The sequence below is a fragment of the Neomonachus schauinslandi genome, chromosome 8, assembly GCF_002201575.2.
Source record: "Neomonachus schauinslandi chromosome 8, ASM220157v2, whole genome shotgun sequence".
In the NCBI taxonomy this organism is placed as follows: Eukaryota; Metazoa; Chordata; class Mammalia; order Carnivora; family Phocidae; genus Neomonachus; species Neomonachus schauinslandi.
This window is the reverse complement of record NC_058410.1, coordinates 126,938,525-126,963,942: the sequence shown is the minus strand read 5'-3', so window position 1 is coordinate 126,963,942 and position 25,418 is coordinate 126,938,525. Positions and strand designations below refer to the sequence as shown.

The following is a 25,418-nucleotide window of genomic DNA, read 5'->3' as shown; positions in this document are numbered from 1 at the left end:
GCCTTTATCTTGATTATCAAAGAATACAGAGATTAAGTATCTTGAAAATAGACAAAGGCTTCTCTCAAAGACTGAACACTAAGACTCCCTGTACTTTAAGTACCTCTGCCCTCCCTGTTCCCTCCTGGACTGAGTCTCCTGGCCCCCAGCACCCTCTCGGGAGTTGGTGGTAGTTGGTGAATTATTCAGGCCTCTTAACAGCTCCTGTTTATGCCTCTCTCTTACTGCCTTTCAGCATTACTGGCCATTAGTACATTCATAAGGGGTAAACCGAGGGATGGGGTAGAAGGGAACCTATCACTCCTTGATAACTTTTATCCCAAAGGAGCTTAATGGCAAATGAGAGTCAAGTATTATAAATATGGAGTTTGAAATGATTCTAACTTTTGAATCACTAATGCCATGCCTGTCCTCCACAGCTGTGGAAAATTAAGATTTGATTTCATTTAGAAAGCCCTGAACAAGCCTCTACCTCTTGACCAAGACATCTGGAAGCCAAGCAGCAGGCCCTAAAATTTTAATTTAAGATCAAAACGACAAATGACAATTTCTAATTCCTTTGAAGAACCATAAACAGCTAACTCAAAACCCTGACCCAGATCCATTCTTCTCAAGCTTTGGATGTCCGTGGAGGGTCAACTCACTCAGCATTGGCATGCCAACCCATGGACGCACACAATGACCTAGTGGGGACACCTGTCAGGAACTAAAAGGCCAAATAAACATTGATCTGTCAGGATGAGCCCCCCAGCCTACTGACTGGAGCTCCCTGAAATCTACAGCAAGATTTCATAGTCATCATAAAGTTCCCAAACCACTGTCTGGCAAGCGATGAAGTCCAGTTACCTTTCTTATGCTGGAAGCATACTGAATGGTCCTGGGAAGTTCAAGAGACACACAGCTAAACTATCAACAAGGTCAAGAGCATATCTAAATGTACCAGAGCCACACTCCCCCCTCCCCCAGGATCCTTAAAGACACATGTTTGTGTGGGTTGGAAAGAGGTAGAAGGAGAAAGGACTCTGAAATGTTAACACACAGCATTGGAAGCAACAAAGGACTCATTCCAAAGGACAGAGAGGGTCATAAGGATTCTCTGCTTCGCAGATGGTTGGCAGAGGTGCATGGCGGCCACAAAAACATCAAGGATGAAAGAGGCCGGAAGGTCATCTAATTCTGCATGAACTGTTAAAAGTGGCAGAAAAGCTCCCAAACTGTCATCTGCCAAAACAAAGAGCAATTCCAAGTCACAGGGCTGGCAGCCAGCAGGTTGGCCTGGCAGAGAACCTCAGACTCCCCATCTGACTTGACATGGCATTAATGACTCCCTCCACAGCAAGGTCTTGGAAAGATCCGAGAAATTAGCTCGATGGGCATCTCAAGCACCACCCCCCCCCCGATGGAACCATCCCTCAAGGCCATTTGTGCACAGCCCTGGTGATGAGCCAGCCAGGTGGTGTCACAGGTCCCCAGAAGATGAAGCAAAGGACCCCAAGAGAAAGCTACTCTAGAAGAGGGTGGACGGAAGCAACCAGAAAGACCAGCACGCGAGAGCTAATGGACCCGAGGGCAGGCTGTCCCAGGGCAATAGGCTGGTAGAAATGCAGGCCGAGAAAGAACTGCCAGATTCACTGGAATCCCCAACAGGGCTGCACAGCACGGCTTGGACCATGACTCCTAAAACATGTGCAAAAGTGATAAACAATACTGTCCAGATGATATCCAAGCCCACTGGAGAAGGGCGACACAGCCAACGTCCATTATTCACTGGGAACAGACAGCTGCAGAGAAGCAAGGGCAAGTGAAAACCATCCAGGATGCCTTCGATCCAAACCCACACTTTAGTGCATGTGTTTGCAAAGTCCGGCTTGAAGGCCAAGTACAGATGTGAGAGCAGATTCTGGTGGGGAGGAGGAGGGGCAGGGGCTCTTGGCGACTCCCTCGTGGTGGACTTGCCCTGCCGGCCCAGGCATCTGCAGCTCGGTTCCCAAAATAGCCCCGTATTTCCCTGCCATGTTTCACCCTGATGACAGGCAACTTGATGGATTATGTTCACTTCTTTGCCCAGATGCAGGATGGTCTCTGATGGGCTTCCGGTGGTGGTGGTTTCAACGGAGAAATATTAATTCCCTGGGAGCACTCTGCGGAAGAAGGGGGGCAGCAGAGGCAAAGTAATCTCTTCCTTCAAACTTCCAGATGATTTGCAAAGGGAAAGTCCTGCCTGGAGTCACACCAGGGACCACAACGTTTTGTCTCAGCCGCATCTACCCGGTCCACAGAGGCCCAGCAACATCTGGTCCCAGAGTGGCCCGGAAAGAAAGCACAAACTGGACGACCCATTTCTCTAGGGAGTGGGCCGTCTCTCGGGAATTCCCTTCTCCAGGAGCAACCTCTTGCATTGTCCGTCTGCTCCCATTAATGGCAAGGATAAATAAGGAAGAAAATGCCAAATATATAAAGTAGCACTTCAGTGGGCCTAACCTGACCAATTTCTCGGACCAGCCTGAGAGGGTCTCTGAAGCTAGTAAGAGGGAAGGAGGATCCTTCTTGGTAAATACTCTCTTGGTGGTAGTGGTGGGCGGGGAGGGGGTTCTGGGCCTTTGAACAGGTGAGGCTAGGGATACCTGCCATGAACCCTTTTGTCCCAGTACCACCGGAAGGACAAAGCATCTTTACAAGTACCGGGTTGGGAGGTGGGGGTGGGAAGACCAAGAAAAAGCAGATACACTTGCCTCTTACTACACATTCGATCAACTTTAATGCTCATGTTTAATTGAAACTTATCAGATTGAAAAAAAAAGGGGGAAAGGGACTTGGAAGAGAATAATTGGATGACACGGGTAAAACCAAAATCAGAGACATGTTTTCCCAGTTACAAAATCGGGTGTGTGTACTTGGGAGAGGCGGTGTTGAATAAATCAAGTGAAATTTCAACTTTAAAAAGCAATCCACATTTCAAGAGCTGCCTTCATGTCTGGGGCCCCAGCACCAAAGTGACCACAGTTCATTAATGAATTGAAGCCTACCACCAGCAGCCTCCATCATCATGCCCTGAAGGAAAACACGGAGCAGGCTTCCTCTGAAGTGAATAAAGGAAAGCAATCATTTCTTCCTCTTCTTTTTTCTTTTTAAAGCCCAACTGTTTCCAGCAGTAAACACGGGAACACCCACACTGTGCCATGCTTCCAAGAAACACAAGGATGACAAAAGCAGCAAAATGTCACCTCACACTGGGTCCTCAAGCCCCACAGCTAAGTTACTCGTAAGAGAAATGGCTTATTAAGTCAGAACCTAAAATGGAGACACTTCTTCCCAAAGAGAAACAGTATTCAGGGAAGTTGCATGAAGTCTTTCTGGCCACTGAAGAGGACACTTTACAGTCACCTGGAAGAACCAATGCATCTTCCAGAAGCACTGTACATCCTTTCCAAGGGTCCTAACATACGCCCTCAAAACCTGCTTCCTTCAACTGGATGCAACTTGTCTGTGAGCATTATTAGGGACCGGATCAAATATTTCTCATTTAATTCCAGCAAATCTACCAAGTGTTAACCATCCCCACTTAACAGATGAGTAAACTGGAAGCTAAAATGGATTTGCCCAAAGTCACGAGTGCATGGCCTCAGCCTGGCTTTCTGCTAAAGCTACAACCATGACAGAGAGGTTCTCTTTGGAAGCTGAGGTTACCAAGAGGGATAAGATCCTGAGACAACTGCTGCCTTCCTTACCACCATGCAGACCTGGTCTTTCTGAGAATGCCACCAACAAGGGAAAATAGAAGAAGAGAAAGCGAGATTCCGAACACCACGTGAGCCCATGAATCTAGCCAGGCCTACAGCTAGAACCCTCGACTTCCCAGTTCAACGAACCAACGAAATCCATCAGAGACGGTTGTTTGAGCTGACTTCCCATCACTTTCAGCCAAGAACACTGACCAATATGAGTCCATCTTGCACAAATAGACAAAATTTGTTTGTTTGTACACCACAACCTCCCAGGCCTAACACCACTAGAAGAAAATCTAGGTGTTCTCAGGATCTTTATGTGAATGAAAGAGGAGTTGGAGAAATCTTATCGAATGGAAGGATGCTCTTCCAGAAAACCAGACACCCGGGATGTCTTCAGCCTGCAGACTCAGTCCTTGGAGAACAAAGGTCCCCTCTGACGGCCCTAAGAACCCTTCCAGATAGTTGGTGACGAGGCACCTGTGAGCCTTTGTATTTCTGGGCAGAAGCCATGCAAAGCTGACACCATTAGCACGTCCTTGTTCTCACTGAGGCTGATGCGCCCACCAGGCTTCCTGCAAACAGGGGCTCCACCCACACCTACCGGAAGCACTGGAGCCCCGCGACACGTCCTGGGACTGGGTGGAGCGATTGCGGTTCTGCTGTCGGCGCCGCCCAGGGGCCGACCTGGTGGTGCGCACGTGGACCTCGCTGACCTTGAAGAAGGCCACCATGAAAGGCTGCTTGTCATAAGGGCCGTCTCTGCCCACCAGGCCTGCCGCTCGAGGGTTGACGGTGAGTCCTTGAATGCAAAGCACAGCACAGCTGTCTTTATTGCATGGAAACTGGTTCTTACAGTTCCCTAGCCGCCCAAGCGCCTGGCGCAGAGTGAGCATGAGGGAAGAGCACTATGCATGCTCAGAGCAAAATCAAAACAGTCCTTCCGAAGTTCTGTGAATCAAAGCAAGGCGTGGTGTGAACTCCCAGGCCTCCCAGTCCCGATGGACTTTTCCCTACACAACCATTCTTTCCGCTCATATGCCTCCCAACCAGGGAGGGAACGGACTTCACAGGCAGAATGCACCCGTCTGAGGACCGGTGTGGGGACCGTGAGCTGTGGAGCTTTGGTGCTGCAGGAGGAGGGGGTGCTGGAAGGTTCTCGTGCAAACCTACCCCCCTACCCAACAGTCAGAACGTAGACTGGGCTCCCCCTGCCTCTGTGAGCCGTCTTCCCATGGTTGCCCCTGGAACTCAGACCACCTACTTATCTCCAAGTCCTGCTGGAGGCCTCCGGGAGAGATTTTGCTTTTCAGTACCAGTTACGAGGGAACAGTAAATGCGGTCATCCCAGAGCCGTGGTCTCCACCGGAAACCAGGGTTCTACCGTAACTGTTGCAAACCAAAGGGATGAACGCTGTTCGCCAATGTTGGCAAACTTACCATCCCGAGTCACCACGCTCAGCTGAAGCCCCATGTTGTGCTGTGGGGTCACGACCCACAGATTGCTAGTGGCTGTGATGTCAAATTCCAACCAGCCTTCTTCTGAGGCCCACACCACGCGGGTGTCCAACAAAAATAGGTCAGAGTCTCTGAAAGAAAGAAAAGATGGTGTGGTGAGTCGCGCACCACCCTCTCGGCCCCTCCGCTCTCTCCTGCCTTGGTGTTAGAATGAAAACGCCAGTATCAGATCAGGTCCACCCAGGAGGCATCACGCACAGTGCCCTGCCACATCTCTGGCTCATGGGACACCCGGGACACATGCATGACACGATCTGGAGAGGCATATGTGCTAGGGAACTTCCCAGAAATGAATTTTCTCCCAAACATAGGTGGATCCCTCAACTTCATCAAAGGCCTTGCCATGGCTGTGCATGCCGAGTCTTTCTTGGAAATAAGGAAGCAGGGAAGGGAGGGCAGGAGGAAGAAGGAAAGTCATATTGTTACTTTATGGCCAACTCTAAAAAGAGAGCAGGGGGTGGGGCATGAGGAAAAGGGTTAGGAAAATATTAAAATTAGGATTCATATGAACAACAACAACAAAAAAAGTGGCTTTGTTCATTTTTTTCTTTTTGTAAAATGAGGACCCGATAATCTTCATATGTTAGTTCCTATGAAATAAGGAGAAACAAGAAGCCACATCATATTTGTGAGTAATCATCAGTTCCTTGCTTTTAATTAAGGCCTTTGAGCAGTCCACGCTGAGTGTGGGCTCCCTTCTCCTGTGGACGGGGTAGCTGTGGGTGGATGTTGAGTGATTTTAAAGTTCATCCCAGGGGCGCCTGGGTGGCTCAGTCGGTTGAGCATCTGCCTTCAGCTCAGGTCATGATTCCACGGTCCTGGGATCCAGCCCCACATTCTGCTCAGTGGGAAGCCGCTTCGCCCTCTCCCCTCACCCCACGTGTGCTCTCTCTCTCTCAAATAAATAAATAAAATCTTTAAGAGAATAAATAAAAATGTGCAGTGTTAGCACACGTGGAACTTTCTAAAAAAAAGTTCATCCCAGCACAGCCATGAGCTGTGGCTGGGCTTCTTGTAGGCAAACTTGGAATCCATTCCTTCCATTGGGCTCCACAGGGAGTAGTTTTATATACACACAGACACACACACACATTTATTTATTAATATATATTTATTTATATATATTTATATATTTATATATTTCATATTTTTTATTTTTATGTATGTGTAAAAGATATGTATATTTTTTACAGTTCTCAACTAACATAACCCTAAGAGTTGTAAGAAGATGGAGTGAGGGTTTCTTCCCACTCCTGCACACGTCGTGATAGAGCAGTGTTAGGGGATGCTCCCCTTTGTGTATTTTGGGGATACTCTGAATCTGAGTTGACATCCCAGGGTCACTGACATGAAAATGGCTGGGAATTCCCAGGACAGGGCAGGGCACCATTTTGGCCATGGAAAGATTCAAATCCCCTTTTATAGGACAGAAAAATTACTAGAACACTGCATTTTTTACAGGATAGAAAAATTACTAGAACACTGCATTTAAAATGAGCATTACATACAGACACTGTACACTGAAATTGGTTATAGGGCGCCTGGGTGGCTCAGTCGGTTAAGCGTCTGCCTTCGGCTCAGGTTGTGATCCCAGGGTCCTGGGATCGAGTCCCGCATCGGGCTCCCTGCTCAGCGGGGAGTTTGCTTCTCCCTCTGCCTCCCCCCTCTGTCTCTCACGAATAAATGAATAAAATCTTTAAAAAAAAGAAATTGGTTATGAGGCGCTTTCATGCATTTTGCTTTCCTTGAAACAACCCCAAGAGCTGGTAGAATATCATGATCCCCATTGTACGGCTGGGGAATCAGACTCAGACTTGAGGTTGCAGCCATGCGACCTCGATCAAAAGCCAGTGAGAGCGCTAGCTAGCGGAGAGAAGCCCGCCGCCTCAGTTTCCCATTCCAGCATGCTGCCGCTTGAGTTTATTAAGAAAGACCACCTGTGGCAAGTGAATACAACTTCTCTCTACCCCATCAAATACTCGTGAGGCCCGAGTTAAATGTCTCAGATGTCTGAGGGGAAACAATTTTCCTGTTTACGTGGCTTAGAGTTAGAAGGCAGCTCTAGTGTCATCTTTTCCAAGCTTAAAACAGTAGGTACAGCGAAAAGGAGTTTACTCAGCTGCTGACCAGAGTCCGCGGGGGGCCACGCAGAGGCCTGCCCTGGGTAAAGTGCTCTCCGACGACGTGCATGTGTCATACCTCCTGTTGACAAATTACCCCCCCGGCACCGAGGTAACTGTGAGCAGGGAGGCAGGGGGTGTGCATGGAAAACAGCGAGAGGGGACTCCAAGTCCAAAGCTTTGAAGTGAAGATATAAAAAGACATAGATTCTGGAAATTTGGAGAAGACCCTCATCCAGGAATAACACAGACACTGTGGGAAAAGCGGCCCCGGTCCCGAAGGCAGCCCGGGGAATGTCCGCGGCCGAACGGCACCCTCCGGAATGAAGACGCGGGGAGACTCCCAAGGCGCCAAGCTGCACCTGAGGAAAGGGGGTCACTTGTCACTGCTTACAGAGCTTGGGTGACGCACCTGGCAGACGATTCTTGAAGACTTGTCACGAGGATGCAGAAAAATACAGTCCGAGATAGGAGTGTGGCAGAGCTGGTACAAAGAGCTAGAATGAGCTTTTATTTGGAAAAAGTAGTGTTGATGAAAAAGGAAATGGGAGTCTATTACAAGAGAAAGTGCGGGCTGGGACAGAAGTCTGTCGTCCAAAAAAGGAGAGAAACAGAGAAGGAGAAAAGGGCATGAATTAATTTGGGAAAACGTGAATCCGTTTTTAAATTTTTTAAATTTTTTTTATTTTTAAAGATTTTATTTATTTATTTGACACACAGAGAGAGTGAGCGAGAGAGGGAACACAAGCAGGGGGAGTGGGAGAGGGAGAAGCAGGCTCCCCGCGGAGCAGGGAGCCCGATGCGGGACTTGATCCCAGGACCCCGGGATCATGACCTGAGCCAAAGGCAGACGCTTAAAGACTGAGCCACCCAGGTGCCCCCCTTTTTTTTTTCATTTTATATTTTTATTTTGGAAAACATGCATCCAAAACTTGGGATAAACTTGGGATAAAAGTGGAAGGCGCTAAGGAGGGTACAATTGTGAGGTGGAAGGAATGAAATCCTCAGGGCGAGTGGGGACTCATGGATGTGGGCAGTCTGGCTTTCTCTCCTGCCTGCTCCTCAGTCATGCTGGGTCCCTGGGCGGCTGAGTTGTTTCTCCACCACCTTCCCTGACTGTGCAACAAGGAGAAAGCTGGTCCTCACCGCCTAAGAGACCACGGGCAAACACAAATGCAGGCAGACAGCTAAGCCCGGAAAGATGAAAAACAACTCTGTGGCTCACCCGCAGTGAGGCAGCCTCAAATTTTGATGTTTATGAAATCGAGGATGCTCAGGTCCATGGAAGGAAGAAGAGGTACAGCATGCACTTAAAATAACTGCACAAAATAGAGGAGGAGCAACAAATATATACCGTGTGCCTTCAATATGCGGGATGCATCAAGAGACTCTCCTTTATTCCTTGGGGACCCCAGAAAGGCAGGTCCTACTACTATCTCTCTTCTACAGCTGAGGGCATGGAGCCTACAGAGGTTAGGTGTAGGAAGGTCACACAGGTATTAAGTGGGGTGACCAGAACTTACAATCAGAGCCCACACTCTTAGCCATCACCTATCTAAACAGCAGAGTCCAGAAAAGCACAGGGCACAGGTTGAAAATCCTGAACGAGGGCTCAGAGTAAGGTAAATACTCAGAACTGGCACGTGATCGGAAATCATGACCAGGTTCTCCTATCAAGGCCAGGGTCGGAAGGGGTGAAAGGTACATGCAGGAAGGGACCCAAGACGGCTGCTGCCTGCGGCTGGAACTCCCTTGACCTTCCCAGTCTTGCTCTACTCTTCCTCCCACGCAGAAGATTCTCTGTCTAGCCTGAGGAACTTAAAGAAACAAAAAAAGAATGACAGAATTACAGCTTTAGGGAACAAACTCATTGGCTCACCCTTGGTGCTTCCTTCCAATACATGAAAGTCAGTGACGCGGGTTGGGTCTGACCCACATCTATTGACTTGGCGCCAATGACATATAGCCTGCGTAGTCTCTTGACGGTGAAAGTGTAGCCTCTAATAAGAGGCACCTGATTCTGCCATGTAAAAAAACAAACAAACAAACAGGGGTTCCCTTCTAAATCTCACTTCAGCACAGTCAAGATCTGTTGCTCTTATCTAAAACATGTGTCACCAGTGGATAAAGAATCTTAAGTTCTGGCCAAAGTGACCACCATGACTGGATTATTTGGATCTTCCTATTGGGATGACTGACATGCTCAAGTTAACATACCATGAAAGAAAATCCTGAAGCCAGAGAGAGGATTTTGAAAGAATTTACTGCTTATTTTGTTCTCTATCAACTCACAGAACCCCATGTTTCATGATGAACATGCATTCTATCTTCAAGAATACAACAATTTTATGTTCGGTGTTATCCTACTTGAGGGCATGAGTTCCCTCCTACTGTTATCTTCCTGGGAAAATTAAGTTGTTAACAATTAATAAGTCTAACAAGAGATTTCTAGAAAACCTAGAAATTTCTAGCAAATTTAATAAATTCACCCTGGGGCTAAAGTTGACTGACCAGCAAGTCACTCGTAAGACCTGGAGAACTGGTGTGTGTGGGCGAAGTCACCCCATGTGGTCCCTCCCAATTCAAGCCTCCATCACGCTGAGAGGTAGAAAGCACCTTGGCAAACACAATGGGTCTTTTTCTTTTTCGCCCTTGGAGAAGAGCAGGAAGTACCCGAGCTCCTAGTGGCCAGCTTTGGTCTTTCCTAACAAATGGCACCCATTAAGGTCACACTGCCCTAAACAAAGTGCAGCTCTGCTTACTACTAACCACTTTCCTAGAAAGAACTGTTCTTGATAAAGTGGAATTTATATGTTGGAAGCAAACAGATTTATGAGATATTTGATAAAGTGAGCCTGTGGTCTTGTTCCTTTATTTCTTTAGGACATCCCTTCACCATTAATGGTGCACTAAGATATAAAACAACATTCATAGAGTGATAAACTGATGTTATGCAATGAGGCAAACTGACATTTCAAAGAGAATGGAAGTCAAAAGCCAATCATTTTAGAAAATTAGTAAAGCAAGTGTTTTTACTTTCTTCTTACATATTGTATCATATATGGAGGGTTATGTTTAAACGTGTGCCACTAAAAGGGTAGGAAAGAATAGGATATTTGAAAATAGAGCACCACAACTCAGGGTAAGCTGCTACCCACACATGGATTTGAGTAAAAAGGGCAAATGCATGTTATTCTTAAATAATTAGCTAAGCTCTCGTTGATTTTATGCCACTTGATATTAACCAATTTCACCTCAGGGATTAGCAAGGTATACAGAGGTGTTTCAAAATCAAAGGCACCTTAGCTCTGTATGGAATATTTCATCTTCAACAAACAAATACAAATCACTCTGCTGACAGAATATGAACCTAGCTAGCCCTTACATGGTGTTTCCTACACAGATGCTTTTAATTATGCTAACTCCTCACAACCACCATACTCTTATATGTGTAAATACTGTTCATGCCATCACAGGCTTACAGATAGGGAAATTGAGGCACAAAGAGGATAAGTAGCTTGCTCACAGTCCTAGAGCCAGTAAGTGCAGAGGGGGGAACTGAACCCAGGCATCTCGGCTCCAGTGTTGCACCTGCTTTCATCATCATAGCAGTGGTTCTCAAGTTCAGCCTATGTTGGAATCCCCTGGAGGACTTGTTAGCACAAAGACCGCTGGGCCCACCTCCAGAGTTTCTGGGGTGGGGGCTGAGAATTTGCAATTCTAAGGTTCCCGGGTGATGCTGCTGCTGGTCTGGGAACCACACTGTGAGAGCCATTGACCTACAGCATAGTCCTGCTCCCTTAAATATGACTAGTATTACCCTCACCTGGTTTTTAGACTTCAGGTTCAAAGCTAATTGCTCTCAAGATTTCTTGCTCCTCTCCCTCAAATAGTACAAAGCAAGTGTAGAATGCTCCACAAGTAAATGTTTGATTGTCTTATGGATTGGCCTTACCCTCAGGGAGTTATCAAGTTAGACTAATAATCAGAATCACAAGTAAGATCAAGTCCAAAGCAGCAGTATTATTAGAAGGCCTGTTTCTCGGTGTCCAAGACAGGGAGGGAGGGAGAGAGCAGGTTACTTTATGCAAATTCACGGCTACCTAACCTGACCTCTTTGGCCACATAAACAAAACAATGTTCTCCTTCACTGGGAAACATGCCCTAGTGATCAAGCACAGACTGAATGAGAAGTTCTGTCACATTTTAAACAGGTTATGTGCAAACGTTATGTTTTATTTTCATCACCAGTCCTACATTTCCATATCCTGTACAATATGGGGAAACAAAACAGGAAAAATGCTGTTCATCTGGGACTTTAAAAAAAAAAGATGTCTCCCAAGATAATCTTAGCTACCACCATGGCCGGCCTCCCACAAGGCTGGACATCCTGGTAAGAAGATGCACGTAACTAAAGCAATGTGTTTCTGGGAAAGAATACTACAGAAGGCATAGTTTCCAGAAATAAAGACGGATTTTCTTTTCTCTTCCATGTTTACCAAGTGGGTAAACCATCCCCAAAAAAACAGTTTCTCTTGCCCACCACACCCTGACTCCCCCTCTCCCCCAAATGCAGCATTCTTTTGAGTGTATACACCTCTTGTGTATGATAACCTTAATTCCTCTCTGCAATATTCTCTTCTACACTGTGCCTCTGCAAAGAGCAGAACTTAGGCTAAGGAATAAGATTTGGTAGCTGCTTGCACTTTTTGCTTTAATTTCAGGTAGATCATTCTAGGTATAATAGGACTTGACTAAAGAGACAAGACTAACTAGTTACATAACCTGAGCTGTGGGTCAGTTGTATTACCCCTTTTTTCAGGGGCAAAGGAACAAATACAGAAACGCTCAATGCTTACCTGAGGCCCACACTGAGCGTGCCAGAGATTATCAAATCAGCAAGTAAGATTTCAGGAGTCCCTGAGGATCAAACTTGTGAAAGGCAGATACGGAAAGAGAAACAGGTGCGGCTGGGCACAGCGATAAAAGGCTCTGATTTCCCTCTGCCCCAACTACAATGAGGTTCTCCTGTCCTGGCTTTCTCAAATTTGCCCTTCTCTTCAAAAAGAACAGTCTCAGGTATCTCACTTATACCTCAGTGAAGATAAAGGTTCACATCGCTTCACTTCAGCAAGCAGCACCGAAAATCCAACAGCATTCGTAGAGCAATCAATCCATAAGAAATGCTATTCTAAGGAAATTACTCTTCTAGATCCTGGAACGGGATCGACTGCCAGGTTCGGGTCTTGCTTCCCGAACTACACCATTTGGTTAATGAATCACATATCAACATTTGTGGGGATTCATTATAAAGATCTCAAAATAAAAATAATAAAAATCCTATGTTTCAAAGACATAGCCTTCTGGTTATGATGTATCACACTAACACTCCCGCTAAGGGCAACTGAAAAAATAAACTTGTTTGTTGTCATCTTAGAGCAACCAAGGCAGTCAACACTTGATGGGTCAAGATCACAGAGAGAAGAAAAATACATGGAGGTGAGCCCTGCATTTGTATCGTCTTTGTATTGCCTTTTCATTTCAGGGGATTTGATCTTTCTTGGCATGATGCATGAGTATCAAACAGAAAGGAGCAGCAGCCTAGAGCTTGGAGTAATATCACTGGCTAGGAACAAAAATTGGAGCTTCAGGAAGCTTGGACCTGAAGGACTAAGGTCCCAGGGGAAAAGGGGCTGCATAAAAGTGAACTCAGAAGTTTGGGTTCACTTCCTATAAGACCTTGGCTCTTCAAGTCCTGGCTGCCTTGAACTCCAACATTTCCATCTGAGAGATTTGCCAAATATTAGGCTGTGCATGCATGGAGTAGGAAGCTGAGAAAACAAGCAGAAAGAAACTGCTTAGAGGACAAAAAGCTAAGCAGAGTTTTTGGCAGTTTCTCAATGCTGGGGAGTTAAAAATTAGAGTTCAGAGCCCACCAAGGAAGAGAGAAGCTCTGGTAAACATCCTAGACCTTCAGCTGAGACCCCTAAAGGGCTAAACTCTAGGAGAAAGGGAGAAACCAGAAACAGATAATCCTTAACAGATCCTTAAATACCCCCAACTGGAACAAAAGAATGAGGCGATCGCCCTGTATTTTGTCTGCCTTCCAGAAGAAAATGAAATCCACTCTGGAAAGAGATAACAGTATCTATAAATATTTTCCATAGATAATGACCAGAATTTAATTAAAAGAATTATCAGGCATTCAAAGAAATAAAACCAAATGAGGAAAAATCAAGGGAACAAATAGATAATGGGAACAGACCCATAGGTGATCCAGGCAATAGAGTTATCAGACATGATCCTTAAATCTAGCCTTATATAAAAAGGATAATAAATCACAAGTGGGCTTGTTCCAGGGATGGGAGGTTGGTTTAATCATTGGAATCACTGGAAATGATTTAATGTAGTATATCACATTAACACTTAGGGGAAAAGATCAGAAATTTTTTTAATAAAATTCCACACCAATTTCTAATATTAAAAACTCTTAGCAAGCTAGAAATAGAGACTTTCTTTATTCTAGTAAGTATCTACAAAAACATTTTTAGCAAACATCCTTAATGTGAAAATATTAAATCTTTCTCCTATTAGATTCAAAATCTGATATGGATTTCTAATCTGAGACAAAATTTTGAATCAAATTCAAAATTGTACTGGATGTCCAGTCAGCACAATAAAACAAAAATAGAGGAAGAAGAAATATAATAATTATAAAAGAAGAAATAAAACTGATATTTATAGATGACATGATTATATTTATAGAAATTCCAAAATTTTGTACAAAAATTTGTTAGAATGACTATGCGAATTTGCAAGGTTGCTGGATATAAGAGCAATATACAAAAATCAATTGTATTTCTATATGTGAGCAAAAACAATTAGACACCGAAATTTTTAAAAGCTAAAAATACTATTTACAATAGCATAAAAAACCTTCAAAACCTGGAATATTCTAATGCTCTATAAAAAAATAATTCTAATGATCTATAAGTTAAAATATTAAAGACACAAAAAATTATAAAATATTATTGAGAAAAGTGAAAGAAAGCCTAAATAAATGCCACAGTCTTAGATTGGAACATTCTATATTAGTAAGAGTCAATTCTTCCCAAATTGCTCTCTAGATTTAATGCAATTCCAATCAGAAGCCCAGCAAATTTCTTTGCAGAAATTAAAATGCTGATTTTACAATTTATGTGGGAATGCAAGAAAGTCTCAAAATTTATACACCAGTTATCAAGCCTTCTTATAAAACTAAGAGAATGAAGAGTCTAAGATTGGTACAAGAAAAAGTCAACCAATGGAACAGAATACAGGTCTTAGAACCAGACCCACACATACATGGTCACCTGATTTATGACAAAGATGCCACTGAAGTGCATGGAAAAAGGATAGTATTTTCAATATAAATGATACTAGGTCAATTATGTATTTCTATTCTTACACATAGTCTACTTCACTAGTTCACTTAGGATCTCAAATATCTACTACTCTTGTTAGCTCATTCTGCTGGGCTAAAAAGCTTCATATCTCACTGCCTCTTGGGCAACTACTCCTGTCTCAAACATGTCCAAACCTGAACTCATTCTCATTCCCCTTCCCTCACTTATTCCTGTGTTCTCTATCTCTGTGAATGGTTCAGAGGAACATGATCAAAAGAAAAATTCTGGAAAAATGTGTTTTTGCCCTTTGACAGTTATGTTCTCTCCTGAAACAATTACATTCTATCTGTAAAATAGGTCAGAAATGGTGAACTTTGTCAAAAATTTAGCTTAAGCAATAATTCAGTCTGGGATTGTTCCCAGGGACTCTACTAGATGGCTTCTGGGTGACCTAAAGAAATCTTTCTCAGTTTCAAAATCCATCTCTAATGCAGCATTGCCCTGTTCCCTTGATTCAAAGATGCATTTCTTCACATCCTAAGGATAATGAAGTTAAGATAAAACATGTGAACTAAAAAAAGAAAAAGAGAAAGAAAGCAAGAAAAGAAAACTTTGCCTGTTTCGAAACAGAGGAGTAGGTTGTGATATTGCTTACACCAGGAGGAATTGAATTTTAAATTTGGGAATTAATTCTCGCTCTACATGTCTTCCACAGACTGCACCATGATAGAACGCAGAAAAGTTATCATATACATGGATGACAGACCATCACCGCCAGCAATGCAAATGCCAAAACGTAGAGTAGAACATGGAATTTCAAAACTAGCAGGAGCAAGTGGGCTAATTCATGTACCAAATAGGGCCATCTTTCAGACACTGAAAACATTTCTGGCTGGCTTTCAAGAGGTGCTGTTTGACTTTGACTTCTAATTATACAAAATTCAATTAGGAACAGTAAAAGAGTGTCTTTAACCAAATAAGAAATGTAGATGAAAATGGTATTCTTGAAAGGCCTCAAAATTGCACTATTAATCTGAAAGGTGCTATAAAAGTAAAGATCATGAGTACATGTTCCGAAAAGCAACATGCTACCACCATAAATATAGGTCAAAGGTATTCAGAGCAGCCTTTACACTTCAAGCACGAAGACAGCTTAGTGTGTATGAATTGTGGGAGAACGTGGTAAAGTCAATGGACAAATAGATAACACTCAGAATAAGTACAAATACTTTCATATAAAATTTATTCTAGTCTTTCTTTTTGTCCACACCCTTCCTCTAGAAAAGTTGCTAACAGGTGAATGGTTGCTCAATAGATCAAAAATAGAAAAGCCTGGTAAGTCAAAGAACCAGGGCCCTGAATTCTAACTGACACATCTGCACCCCCAACAGAGCCATCTCACTGGACATCCACACAGAAGCATCCTTGGGATGTCTGCATCATAGCTAAGAGCCATCTCGTTGGACATCCACAGAGAAGCATCCTTGGGATGTCTGCGTCACAGCTAAGAGCCATCTCGTTGGACAGCCACACAGAAGCATCCTCAGGGTGTCTGCACCGCAGCTAAGCAGATGGAGATGAGAGACATGCCCTCAGGGGATTGCTTACCTCTTTCTGGCACTTCACCTTTATCTTGGGACTGACCCCATGTCACCGGGGTGACTTTTGGGAAACAGCAGACAACAATGCAGGCCTAATTTGGACTTGGCAAAATTCATATGTGCCATGTTTCATTCTCTAAAAGGTAACATGCCTGCCCTGCTTATCTGATGGCGTCAGTGGTTAAATCCTAGCAAGGGAAGAGGTGAGAAGACTCTTTCCAAACTCTAAGTGCTATGCAAATGCCAATTTTTACCAGTGTCATCATAAAAACATAATGATTTATAACACCAGATATTAACACCCCTGCTACTCTGATTTAACTGTACACGCTGTTGGGTTACTGATCCAACTCTGCTCTACTGGGGTGCTCCAGATCTTTTCAGGTCTTAGATTCTATCTCAGGGCTTATTCTCAGGTTTTGAATAAAGTATCAAATGTTTCCCTGTTCTTATTCAAAGCACCATCTATTCAGGTAGTCACTTTTTTGAACTTACCTGGTCCAGTGATTTCTTATCGGTAAGAGGAATATGTTTCTGCAGAATTCACAGCAATGGCCTATCATCCAAGAATCCTTTCTGACCATGCCCTGGGTTAGGCTTCTTAGCTGCCTTTTATATCAAGAGGCCCAACACATAACTTCTTCTGCCTTCGCTGAGGTATGACTCAGCATTGAAAAACCTGCCTTTTTGTATTTTTCTTTTTCAAGGAGGCCAACTACTTTTGCAAAACAAACATTTGTTATATTAAGTTAATCCATCAAATACTACAAATTTCACTTACACACAGATTAGACAAATACGTTTCTTCACAAGCCTGGAGGATCATTTTTAGCCAGGACACCCCAAGACGGTACAGATGGGGAGATCAAACCTTCCCCAGAAGGAGTCCTGCAGTTAAATCTGGAGGCCTCTGGAAGAACATCAGGAGACAGCAGGAGGCCTGGGCTCCTGGCCCACCGATAAGAAAAGAAAATCTCCTGTTGGCCAACCTGGAGCCCTTCAAAAGCATGAAGTTCTCCCAATCCTCCCCGTATTCCCCCTTCCCTATGCACAGAAGTTAAACACACCCAATCGCCAAATACTCCTATCCTAGAAGGCAGAGAAATTACAAGTCTGCTTTGACAGAGTCATCAAAGATTGGGACTATTTGGGATTTTGTTTTCCAAACTCACTGCTGGCCTCGAGGAAGTATGACACCACCATTTTAAGCACAAGGCAGCTGTTCATCTTTGGCTGGAGTTCAATATAAACCTTACAAATGGTCCGCTAGCTCTATTTTTTAAATAATAATAATTTTGAAAAATCCCATAGTTACAGAAATCCCAATCTGGTGTTTTCACTATAAAGCCTTTTCTGCAGAACAGAGAAAACCATGTATTCCAAACAAATGTCTGAGCCAGAAAGGTACTAGTAGGTTATTTCCACCAGATAAATGCAGTGGACAGATAATTAGGCAGATTGAAAATCAATGGCTAAAGCAGGCCCAAGGAATCAACACTGAGTATCAATTCTCTCTGAAATATGAAAAGACAAAATCTACCAGCGAATAATTTATTATTCCAAAAGAGGCCCTTAACGGTTAAGTCACTGATGATACTTTTATTTAGGGGTAAAAATCAGACATCAGAAAACCTTCCCTTCATTCTGAAATGTTGGTCTGTTATAGATACCACAGTGGCTATATTTTATTTATAACTATCCCTACTAAGAACTCACATACAACCATCAGTGCATATATTCAACACCATGACGTGTCCCCAAAGCCTGGCATGTGTCTCCTTCTTCTTTGTTTCCCTCATTACACACTGGAATATGCACAAGGGCCAAATGTTGGCAATGCGCTCAAAATAAGCCTTTTATGGGGCAAGTTAATGTTCGTTATTATTTTAGTGTGCATATTTGTGGCAGAGCTTTATGCACAAATCTGTAAGTCCAGGAGAAACTAAAGTCATTCCTAAACCTCTGGACATCCTTGGGAAATCAATAGACTTCCAAGACCAAAAGCAAGAATCTTGACTTGGTGTATGAAACGAAAGCTGACAAATCCCTTGCAGAGTTTGTAAATGTGGGGTTCCCTCCCTCTCTGTACTCTCTTCCTTTGATTGTTATCTGCCTATTTCCCATGTAATTGCCAGGCTGTCCCACCACATGCTGTGTTTATACGTTAAGTGCACTAAGTATGCAGTGGTGCTAATCTCTGCATCAGGCCCACCATTCTCACCTGACTACTGAACTGACTGACCCCCAAATACTAAGCACAAGTCAAGGTCGCTGGCTTGCTTTCTGTGCGCTACAGGATTGAACTAGCTGTTGCAATATTTCTTCCCTTGACCCTTCTAAGCCTCCAGAAATCCCTCCATGGAAGTTCTTCTTCATTGGTGGACAGCCCCAAGAGCATACTCTGTTGAAGTTCTTTTGTAAAAAGAGTCTGGCCTCATTTTCAAAAAACAAAAATATTACAGACATGGGTGGGGGGGGGTAGTCTATTATTCCCTTGTATCCAAATGAGAAGAGATACATTCGAGACACACACACATACACACACACAGATATACTATATCATATATTTGTATATATTATATGCAAACACACAGCCTTCCACTAACTTGAATTAGTATCATTTGTAAGCACCCTTACATGACTTCCATGTATGGATTTATTTTCGCCACCCTAACCCATTATTCAAAGTAGGCACTGAGCAACGGTGGGAAATGTTTTATCCCCAATAAGGTATATATTCTCTGATCACAAAGGATGCTTAGTTAATAGTGTCCATTGGCTTGCTCAGGAAAAGAAAACTATTTGGAAAATCTTCATTTTAATAACAAAAAATTGTCTTGCTGGCTAAACACTACCATGCAGAACACATCCCTCATCATGCTCATGTCCTGCCCCTGAACTCCAAATCACCTTCCACAGACATACTCGGGGTTAGATGATGGCAGGGTGAGAAATGGGGGCCAGCCCCACCCGTTGGGATTCCTTGAGCCTTCATACCTGTGCTGATGCTCCTGCAAGACTTGATAAATGCTGATAAGAAAAGTTTGGTTTTTAAAACTCCCCACAACACAGTCCTTGTAGATTCGGAATTCTGCAGCCGTCACCGCCTCACCCTCAGGAATCTGGGATAAGTTGAACTTGAACTCTTTGTGGTGTCGCTGGCCAGGGGAGAACTCCTTCTCGTACTCCACTATAAGATTAAACAAGAGAGAGTGACAACTATTGTTACTTGACTAAGTGCCACAGGCTCACCTCAAGAAAGCTGCCCCGTTTTCATTCATAAATGGATTACCGGTTCCCATTGGCTTAGGAGAGGGATTGGGGGCGGCGGGGTGGCAAGAACCAACAGTGGCTGTGCTGTCAGATGGGCTGAGATTAAAATCGCTCATTTTACCCAAGGATTAAATAAAATTCTCAGATTTTTATTTGGTTTAAATACCTTATGTACTTGGTTGAAGTAAGTTGCATGAAAGCGAGTTACCTAAACTCTTGGCTTCAGTTTTCCTCACCTACAAAGGCAGGAATTAACAGGGCTTCCCAAGGAAGTTGTGAGAATGAAGAAAACGATGAGTAAGAACGTCCCTGGTGATCCTGGCCCCAGCCACCCCTTCCCGGCCCCCTTTCCTTACTGCTGCCTGGCCCCCTCCGGTCTGGTCATCTCCCCCCATCAAGCAGTTGGCATGACCCAGGGTAGCCCTGAGGCGAGCTCTGGGAGGGGTCCTCAGGGTGGGAGCGGGGTGAGCAGTGCATTCGGGTGAGCAGTGCATTCGGCCTCAGCCTGAAAGATCCAAGGGTCTCGCATTTTGCCTGTTGTTCCGTAGAAAGTTTTGTGGAGGGGTTTAGGGTAAAGCTTCAGAGAAAATGCCGCTCTAACCCAGGTTAGAGCCCTCCCATCTCCCAGAACAAAGGGAGGGCTGCCGGCCTCTGAGGCCAGGGCCCCTCCACTCAGTCTGCATGCGGAACCCAAGTGTAAGGATAGACACGTGGAAGCGAATGACCAACAATATACCTTGCTATTTTTTCTAATGCTTTTCTAAAAACTGGGAAAGAATGGAGTCTGAAATCTTTTTTTTTTTTTAAATGAAATCTTTCCCCTGCACCAAGAGAAACTATAGAAAACTACAACCACTGATGATCATTTCTCAGAGTCAGCTTCCAGTTTTCTATGTAAAGTCCTGTGTGAGACACGTGGTATCAACCTCAGATGCTTAACTCATAAACGTTGTAAAAGAGGAAAAGGACTGCTCTGCTTCCCACCATAAATTCTTGACTCTTTTCTCCAGGGTTTGGAAACGTTTCTACTCTACTGTTCCCGCTAGTTTTTTTCTTAATGCCAACCACGGTGAAGTCTCATGAGCAAATTAATCCTTTATGGCAGAGTGTTCCCAGGGCTGTGGGTAGGGGAAAAAAAATCAAATTATTGGCCACCTCCAACTGCCCATTTTCTCCCACATATGTTGTTCTCCATAATCACCAGAGAAAAGCTTTGGAGATTTAGCTTCTTTAAAAAAAAAAAAAAAAAAGCCAATAACTCTTTATAAGAACCTAAGGCCTCAATGGTATTTGCGGAAGCTAAGGAAAGCTAAGCCATCTATAGGTAGGAGGTTTTAAATAAAGTTTCTGAAACTGCCGTGGGACTATGCTAAATCTTTTAGATTCAAGTTATCTCTTTTTGGCAGGAGGGTTGTAAAAAAAAAAAAAAAGCTTTGGCTTGTGTAAGAGCTTGATATAAGTAAAAAAATATATATATATTTTAAAATATATATACAAATATATATTTACATATTTATTAAATTATATATATATTTATTATATATATTAAATATATATATATTTTAAAAATTTAAAAAAATATCTAACCAGAAAGGAAGCCATGGTTCAGTCCCAACAAGAGAACAGGTTTTCTAATTAGTGGCTAAGCATGAAAAGCAATCTTGTTGGTGAGTTCACCAAAGGACACCCATACATGAGGGTGTATTGCTTTTCCCTAAAACTGATCTGCCTTTTAAATGTGATATGTTATCATCAGTGGTTAAAAAGTGAATCAAATCTGATTTCCCAAAGGGACTTTGTAAAAACAACAACAACAACAAAAACCCAACAAAACAAAACAACAAAAAGCAGTCACATAGCTTTTTTTATAGGGCCTTTTGGGTGCTTAAATTTTAATAGCAATAAGTAAAAATATATTGTTAAGATACACTTGAAAGAATGCATAAGAATTCCTCAAAGAAGTCTTTCAATTGCTATTAATATAAACAACAACTAGAAAAAAGAAATCATAAATCATGGATGTGATACAAGATATAAGACAGTAACTTAAGACATTTTGGTCATAAGGAGTAAACAGAGATTTCAATAAATCAGAAATGTGGTAGCTAGTTTGGAGAAGTGCATCATCCCCACACCTCCCTGTATTCATACCATTGGGTGGTCCCCCCTCCCCTGGGGTGGGCTCTGTGACCTTCTCTGCACCAATAAAATGCAGCAACAATAGTGCTGAGTGACTTCCAAGCTTTGAACTTCCTTCCACTTAGGTTGCTTGGAATGCTTATCTGGGGGAAAGATGGTTACCATGTAAGAAGTCCAACTACTCTGAACCTCCATGCTGTAAGGAAGCCCAAGCTAACCAGAAGTGAGGCTGTATAGTACATGAAGAGACAGACAGAGGGAGAGGGAAGAGCCCAGTCAGCCTCCAACCACTTCAGCTGAGGCACCACACCTGTTATAAAGATGCCATCTTAGATGCCCAACTCAGTGGAGATGCTGGGGGACTCCAACCCCAGCCAGCATCTGACTGCAACTGCAGGAGAGACCTTGCATAAGAATCACCCAGTTGAACATGGTCATTTCCCAAGACTGTGGGAGATGACAGCCCATTGTTTTAAGCCATTGTGATTTGGAGTGATTTGTTACACAGTAAGAGGCAACTGACACAAGAAGAAAAGGGAGGACAGGAAAGGATGAGAGAAAGAGAAGGGGAAGTCTGACCTTGCTAGGAAGGGGAGAAACCGCATATAATTCTTAAGGATTTTGAAATGCTGGGAGGCAGTATGTATGACTGAGGAGGAGTCCTGGCAAATGCTCACAGACAAATGTGAAGAGATAAAGAATCTAAAAATGAGAAAACAGGAGCATAGTTCAAAGCCTTTACTTCACTACAATATGAATTAGAACACATTGCCTTATATGAGCATTTTCCTATTTCCCTTTACTGAGACAACATTATCTTGAAGCACTCCGAATTTTCTTTTGCCTTTCCTTTTTCTCTGAGGAGATTCAGGAATCTGATTGCCCCCCACCTCGTTTTAAGCTCTCTCACTCAAAAACTTCACTCCACTGTCTTCTGAACCTCTCTTTATGCCTCTTGGCTGGAAACTATACCATCTTCTTCCCTCTTCCCATGATACCTCAGCCACCAGGCACTTGGAGTTTGCCTGGAACTCTTTTCTCCCCTAGTCTTTTGCCTCCAACTGAATTTACATAATGTATTTGCTGATGTCTCATAGGGACACAAGAAAGAAATGTAGTTAGGTCACTGCCTACATGTGCATTTGAAGACCTGGGTGGTAAAACTGTAATGTTTCCAGTGAGTTTTGCATCCCCTGCCTTCAAGCTCTAGGATTCTGGACTATTTAAATATCAGAAATTCAAAATATGAGAGGTACTGAAAGGGACCAGGCTGAGTTCTGAATTCAGCACTCAGGACCTATTTTGCAGCCCTTAGCATTTTAGCTTTTCACGGGTGGTACCACACGCGGTATCCAATTAAGTAATAGCTATGAGTGTTGATGAAGTGTCATACTGCCAAACTGGTTCTGAATTCTAGCTCCCTTTTTCTGACTTATGTGATGCTAAGCAAGACATTAGCCAAAGTTTCAATTATCAGTTAAATGGCAATAATCAAATTTCTTAGGATTAAGTGGGACAATCTCTACAAAATAGTCAATGGTAGAGTATTTAACTCAAATGTTAGTTGTGATCATCATCAGCTGATATTTGAGAATCTAGCTCTACAGACTTAGAGTATGTCTCTGCTGAGTAATTCAGATTTATTCAGGAGTCTTTAGATAGGGACGATCAATGGTTCCTCTAAACTACCTGTTTAAGTTGAAGAGATGCATTCTGTGTAAAAGGTAGTAAGTAAAATCACTACACTGAGTGTCATCAGCCTTGGTGTTTGGCTAATGAATACAGTTCTGTGTTCTCTGAGGCAATAATTCCTAGAATTTTTCATTTCAAGGACCAGCGAAAATATTTTTCAATGGTAATGACCTTATACAAGGTCATCTACTTTTTCTGTTTGCCATTTGTAAAGACAATAAAACAGACAACAAACTGCATCCTTTTAACTCTATGATCATTTCTGAAGTTTCTCTTAACACCAAATAAAATAGAGAAGATATAACTGAAGAACATATACAATCCTTGAAATTGAATAAATTTAGCTTTATAAAACTCACTCTATTCTCTCTTTCTGCCTTAGACTATACCAGCTGAAATTTCAGACCAGCACTGGACCTTTGACCAACAAGTAGGAACCACAGCCCTAATGAATAAAAGTTAGTAGTTGAGGATTAAAAATGTAAGTTATGTCATACTAAATATACAAAAGGATATACATATGCAACTTATGGGGGTAATGAGGCATCATAATAAGGAACTAAGGAAACTGCAACCCAACTTAAAAACCAGAACATGAGCAGAACATTGACCAAGACTATGGTGCCATCCCCCACTCCTGCCCAAGAAGTATCGAGAATCATGAATAATGTCTAGCATTTTCTTGCCTTTTAAAAACTAACAGTTTTATTACATATGTACATATCACTAAATCAGAGTGTTTTCCTTTTTCTCCCTTAAAGTCTTTCAGGGACATAGTGGAAATTTTATAGGCACACATGGCACATACAGGCACGGTCACAGCTAAGAACAAAAGCAGCCCAAGCTGATGACCGTACTGCCTGTCAGCTGGTGGGGACCTGCAGTGCCATGGGTGGGCATGGCTGCTCTGTAGGCAGTGAGTGACTAGTAATTCTTCTTCTTCAGCTCTACTTCATATAAATCCATGACAAACACGGACACTTTCTCAATAAGCGGTGGCAAGGATATGGAGAAAGTAGAACACTTGCACGTTGATGGTGGGGACGTGAAATGGTGCAGCTGCTGTAGAAAACAATTTGGCAATTCCTCAAACACAGAATCACCTCATGATCCAGCAATCCCACTTTTAAGTATACATGGGTATCTGAAACAATTGAAAACAGGGACTTGAACAGATACTTGTACACCCATATTCCTAGCAGCATTCCTAGTAGCCAAAAAGTAGAAGTCACCTGAGTGTCCATTGATGGATGAATGGATAAACAATGCGGTAGATGTATACAATGGAATATTAGTCAGCTTTAAAAAGGAAGGAAATTCTGACACAGACTACAACATGGATAAACCTTGAAGACATTATGCAAAGTGAAATAAGCCACTCAGAAAAAGACAAATATTATATGCACTTACATGCAGTACCTAGAGGAGTCAAATTCATAGAGACAGAAAGTAGAGGATGGTTTCCAGGGGCTGGGGTGGGAGGGCTGAGGAGTTCGTGTTCAATGGGGAACAGAGTCTCAGCTTGCGAAGATAAAAACGTTCTGGAGATGGACAGTGGTGATGGTTGCACAACAATGTGAATGCACTTAATGCTGCAGAACTTGTACACTTAAAAATGGCTAAAGTGGGAAATTTTATATTAGGCATATTTTACCATACAAAAAACTAAAAACAGACTTTCTTACATGATCACAATGCATGACCACACCTAAGTTAAAATGATTCATTGTTGTTCTCTAATACCTAATACATAATCAAATTTCCTCAAATACCTCAAAAAACTGTCTTTCTGCTTTTGGTTTATTGGAATCATTAGCCAAACAGAATCTACTCACTACACTTGGTTGTTCTGTCTCCTAAGTCTCTTCCAAATGAGCAAACCAGAAACAGAAAGAACTCCACTAATCTGATCAGGAGTCCATCTAACAAACCTACAGCTAACAACATTCTTAATAGTGGCACAAT

At 43.0% G+C, this 25,418-nt stretch overlaps 1 protein-coding gene across 1 annotated transcript in view; it reads right to left on the bottom strand.

Moving 5' to 3' along the window:
* The window catches only part of BMP6 (bone morphogenetic protein 6), a 152,592-nt gene that overhangs the window by 8,316 nt on the left and 118,858 nt on the right, over positions 1–25,418 (bottom strand). The window contains exons 2-5 of the mRNA XM_021697031.1: positions 19,347–19,539; positions 5,166–5,314; positions 4,330–4,527; positions 3,457–3,459 (exon numbers count right to left, since the gene is read on the bottom strand). Of these exons, the coding sequence (XP_021552706.1) occupies positions 3,457–3,459; positions 4,330–4,527; positions 5,166–5,314; positions 19,347–19,539 (543 nt within the window). The remainder of the gene's footprint in view (positions 1–3,456; positions 3,460–4,329; positions 4,528–5,165; positions 5,315–19,346; positions 19,540–25,418) is intronic.